Source organism: Triticum dicoccoides, chromosome 3B, assembly GCF_002162155.2.
Source record: "Triticum dicoccoides isolate Atlit2015 ecotype Zavitan chromosome 3B, WEW_v2.0, whole genome shotgun sequence".
Lineage (NCBI taxonomy): Eukaryota > Viridiplantae > Streptophyta > Magnoliopsida > Poales > Poaceae > Triticum > Triticum dicoccoides.
Genome location: NC_041385.1, coordinates 27520434 through 27525693, shown reverse-complemented (window position 1 = coordinate 27525693; position 5260 = coordinate 27520434). Strand labels below are relative to the sequence as shown.

The 5260-nt window shown below is 44.4% G+C and overlaps 1 protein-coding gene across 1 annotated transcript; it reads right to left on the bottom strand.

Annotated features, from left to right (window-relative positions):
* Positions 1 to 1801: 1801 nt before the first annotated feature.
* Positions 1802 to 5000, bottom strand: LOC119274507 (probable signal peptidase complex subunit 3). The gene is made up of 6 exons (XM_037555214.1): positions 4833 to 5000; positions 4273 to 4320; positions 3795 to 3857; positions 2600 to 2653; positions 2205 to 2291; positions 1802 to 2128 (listed from the first exon to the last, which is right to left on the bottom strand). Exons 1-6 carry the CDS (start codon positions 4956 to 4958, stop codon positions 2000 to 2002), a joined length of 507 nt encoding a protein of 168 aa, XP_037411111.1. The 5' UTR covers positions 4959 to 5000; the 3' UTR covers positions 1802 to 1999.
* Positions 5001 to 5260: the final 260 nt, after the last annotated feature.

Genomic DNA, 5260 nt, shown 5'->3' with positions numbered 1-5260 from the left:
CTCACTACAGATTTTTATTTGTTTCCTTCTCGTGTTTTCCTCTCTTTTTTCTCTTCCTCCGGCCTCGGCCTTCAGATCTGAGTCAGACGCCTGCCCCTCTCCATTGTTTCGTTAGCACATACCTGAGACTATATTTATCTACCCATCGGCCAATCACCCGATTCCGAATTTTGTATTCTGCATCTGGCTACCAAACTATGCAAGATACAAGGACGCATGGTAACAGCCGTAAGAGCAACTCCAACGCGGCGACCCATTTGGTCCGCTTGTTTTCGTTTAAATCACGGCGGACAAAAACACCGGTCCAATGCGCCGACCTAAATCTAAAACGCGTCCTCCAGTCATCCACGCCGGGGCTGCGGCACAACCCAGCCCAAAGAAAAAGAGAGAATTAAAAGAAGAAGAAATATGCCAACACCGGCGGATCAGAGAAAACAAAGAAGACTGAAGCCGCTGCTCCCACTGAAGAAGTCCCACCGCGGTCCTAGCACTCCAAAGCACCGCGTACCGACGCCTGGACTCGTCTGGGCGGCAGAGGTGTATCCACATTCACAAGTCTTCTAGGGTTAGATTTTTCAATTTTCACATCACTTCAGTAAGTTGTATGTTATATTTATCTCATGTTTAGCTGGTTGGCCGCCCTTCACGCGTAGCTTAATAGGTTTAATGGCCTTTTGAAAAAAAAAACTGCATGGCAATGCACTGCTAACGCTCTGGTGTATGTGTCAATACTCGAGCTTGTTAAGGACACGTCCCTGCTTCTAGAGTTTCCTTCCTAGGCGCGGCAGTTGCATTGTTCTCCAAGTGTCGCCAGGCGCGTTCTCTCCCCGCTGAGAGGATACACAAGGGAGTGCTCATGCAGAGGAGTTGTGACAAACACTGTACACCATGAGTCAAAGAGCAACGACTCTTTTCTGCAAAGGAAAGTTGAAGAGAAGAACAGGCGACTGGTTGCTCTACTGCGGAAGGGACAACTGCTTGACACATATTCCAATTAGGGACTTGTATAGACTAGTACTCCGTCTGTAAAGAAATATAAAAGCGTTTAGATCACTACTTTAGTAATATAAACACTTTTACTTCCTCCGTCCTATAATGTAAGACGTTTTTTGACACTAGTGTAATGTCATAAAACGTCTTACATTATGGAACGAAGGGAGTAGCCGCTAGCAATGATGAAGAGCAGTACCAAGCCGATGGTGATCATGGTTGTCCGGGCCGTCCTGATCATGGGGACCTTTGCAGTTGCAGCCGTGGCTAAAGGAAATGGCATTTCTTTGATGCCAAAAAAATTAATCTATGTAGAATGCCAGTGGTCGAGGTCATATCCTTTGATGCTGCGAACTGAGATACAAGTGTATTCGTGCACTCTTTTCGCCTTTCAGAATGGAGAGATGCGAGTAATAAAACCCTGAATGTTGCATCTTTCGGTTCACTTGACCACTGTGGCATCAAGAAACTAGGCAGGCGACCGACCACCGGCCAATTTCAGCTCATCAGATCTCTGAAGTCAGTGTCAGGCAGATAACCAGATCTCTGAATTTCGCTGCATCCCTGCTCTCTCGTAGATTTGCCCAGAATCCACTACCTATCCGGACAGCTACGTTGGAAACGAGCAAGCAAATCCATGGTGTATACACACTACCTATGAGCTGAGAATGGTACTGTATGTGAATGGCCTCCGCGAGCAGTCAGGCAGCGCAACATAAGCCCGCTGACCACCCCCCGGGGGCACCCTGTGGTGCTGCAGCAGGCGCGACACCTCCATCACATTCACACCTGCAATGATGTCCGGTCCAAGTGATATTCACTGCTTCATCAATAACATGCTATATATATATCCACATTGCGAACGGCAACAAAGCAGGAATTAACAACAACACGGTCCTGAGTGCAGCAAAGAAGCTTCGTATTCACTAGAGGATTCTTCTTATAGATCTACAACTGTGAGCCTCCTACATAATTTATCAGATGGAGCAGAGGGAGCACAGCTTCGTTTTCAGTAAGTATAGGTGTCTGGGAGAGTGAACTCCGAGAGAGGCATCTTGCCTCGGATCATGGCGCCGGCGTTGGGCATGATGTGCCAGTGGAGGACAAGCTGAACTTTCTTGCCCCGCAGACTGGTCCCCTGATGACACAGACACGAATCATGTCAAAGAGGAATCCAGGACATGGAAAAACATGGACAAGGAGTGGAGCTTTACCTGGTCAGTCAGGGGATACTTGCTCTTCACCTCCACTTGCACATTTGCCTGGTCTTTGTCAGGTATTATCTTGTCCCATAATGAAACCTGTCCATTGTAATGAAATGAATATAAGCATGGTTCGACCATCACCCCTTGATGGGTTCGTGCTGGGAACGACACGATGGTGTTTTGCAGCACTTCTTGACAAAAGAAAGGCAGATATTCTGAGTGATGATTAAAGTGCATCCCACCAAAATATTACTCCAATTTTAAGCAGCTCTCTTACTCCCAAGGTGACAATAGGAGTGCTCCATATTGAAGCAGTGCTTAATTACAGACAGTTATCTGTTCTTGGACAATATAGATAGTGGTAGAAAAATGTAGACAAGGATTAAATGCAAATATTGGCATACCTGGTTCAGGGAATTCTTCGCGGTTTCATACTCAGCGGTCACAAAGGCAAATACCTGATAAAAGAAAAGAAATTAAGTTGCTAGCTTCAATGTGAAGTGGAGCAAATACAACCTCTGTACCAAAATGTAAGACGTTTTTTGGTTTTACATAGGGCATAAAAAACGTCTTACATTTGTTACGGAGGGAGTACCTAACAATGTCAACTGAAAAAGATATGGGAGTGGTACTGCAATCAAACTACTCCCTTTGTCCGATGATATAAGAACATTCTTCAAGCTTTGAAAAATGTTCTCATATTATCGGACAGAGGGAGTATTTCTTATCTAAGACAAATATGTTTTCACATTCAGCAGTTTGTCAAGAACATTCTAATAATAGCCTGTGCTTCTGAATTAAGCAAATCAGTAACAAATTGCTCAGTAACATGGCTTACCTGTTAATTATGAGGACGCATTCTCTTGTGCATCTATTACTATTAGTTACAACTTACAAGCCATAACGAACCACTCAGCACTGAAACAAAAACTATCTTCACTAACTATTTTGCATAAATGACTATAGGACGGCTCTCGGTACAGAAAGACCGAAGACTATGTCAGTTTGCTCCTTGTGATGCTTCTGCAAGCAGACTGCACTAAATTTGCCAACGTAAAGCTTCATTAGAAAAACTATACTTTCCAGTTCTAATCTTTTTTCAAGGTCACTAACTATTTCTTCTGAAGATAACATGATTTTTAGTAGCATAACAAACAAATGATGTGTTTCCTGAAGTACAATTTTGCAGCATTCAACGTGCTAACAAAATTGGGAAAAAAAGGATCAAGAAAAGGATAGCTTTCGGTACAGTAGGACCAAGAACTAGATGAAAAGGTTGCTCCTTGTGATGCTTTCTGCAAGCAACCAGCATTAAACTTAACACCGTAAAACCTCATAAGAAATATTGTACATTCTGATTATCATCTTCTTTCAAGGTCACTATCTATTTCTGATGAAGATACTGCAGTAGAAATTGGCAAACCTAGGTAAGTCTTCATTCAATATTGACTAAATTTTTGCGTATAACACTTGAGCAATATTACTTGTGATATGCACTTGTTATATTATTCGTCAGGCCCACAGATATACATGGGCTCAATTTACTGAGCATCTACACATTTAGAGAATTTGCACATCCTACTAGAATGAAAATATCACCTGCTTTGTGTTCCATGTGAAAAGTGATTCCAAATTTGCAGATAGACTGAAGGTCAAGGTCACCTGTCACATTTGTTTTCAGAAATTTGTCAGTGGTGCTGCAATTTAAGTAACATGGCATACATAATTACATGTAAAAGATGAATTGGCTTGCGGCGTTGTGTTGATGAATGATAGTAATAGCAACTGTGGAACATAAAGGCAGTCACAAATGCGCAGATTAGGAGCTGTGGAATAATATTACTAATTGATATTGATGACTCTTTTCAAGATTTTTTTCACAAGCAACTGCTTTTATTCAGCGACTTGGCAACTGAATAATTTGCCCAAGGGAAAACATTATATGTTGTAAAATGATGGCCTTATTTCTAGATGATGAAAGAACTACTCCATCTGTTCCAAAATACACGACACTTATTTTGAAACGGGGGGAGTATATGAAACCAGGAAAACAAAAGGGTGAAGTAAAAGCACAAACCTTGTCGTTCCCATTGATCTGTTTGTGGAATCGATTTATCTTCGTGACCTACGAAAGCACAAGAGACTCAATAAGCAAGCTTTACATGTAAAACAGAAACCAACAGAGGTTGCAAGCGCGCGTTCCTCAACAAGAAAATCATGTCTGACAAAGCAACAAACTTCACGGTGACCACAAGGCACAGGCCATGGAATCTGAACCCAACTTTTACACAACTTGTAAAAGCCTAAACACTAGTAGAATACTACATAAACGAATCAGTGTACAGATACTTGACCCATCCTAAAATGACCCTGTCCCGCCAAGCTGCATCCGGACAGATCGGGAAATTCGTGGACACAGAACCGGTCAGATCCCCACAAGCTCACCCCCACCGACGACAGACGACGTCGAGCCCTGAACCCTGCCAGGATTCTTCAGAGGATTGCGAAATTTCGGCGTTACTGAAGAAATTACAGCCAATAATCGCGAAACAGATTCAGGTGAATGCTCGCAGTTCCGAAGGTCCAACTGCAGACTGCTGCAAAGAAAGGCGGGGAGAGGAGGGGCAGACGGCATACGTGGGCTTGGGCTTCGACGGAGGGGACGTGGAAGGCGTCGAGCGCGGAGGCGGCGGCGCAGGTGGCGATGAGGAGGAGCGCCGCCGTCGTCGACGCGGCCAGCAGCCGGGTCCCCCAGGAGTGCATCGCTCGAGCCCCGCTTCCTTCTGGGCTCTAATTTTTTTTCTTTCCCGGACGGAAATCCATTTTGCTTTGGGGCGTCGGGATATGAACGACGAGCCACGTATGCGCCCTCGGAGAGTCGTCCGATTCGAAAACCAACGGCTGAGACTGGTGCAGGCCACGTGTTCGCTGTGATACAATTGGGCCACGTGTTTGTTGTTGGGAAGAACATTTTTTTTGAGACACAGTTGGGAAGAACTTGAATTCAACACTTCGAGTCACCCTGTGAATGGGCCGATGTTACCCATTGGGCAATAGCCCGGCCC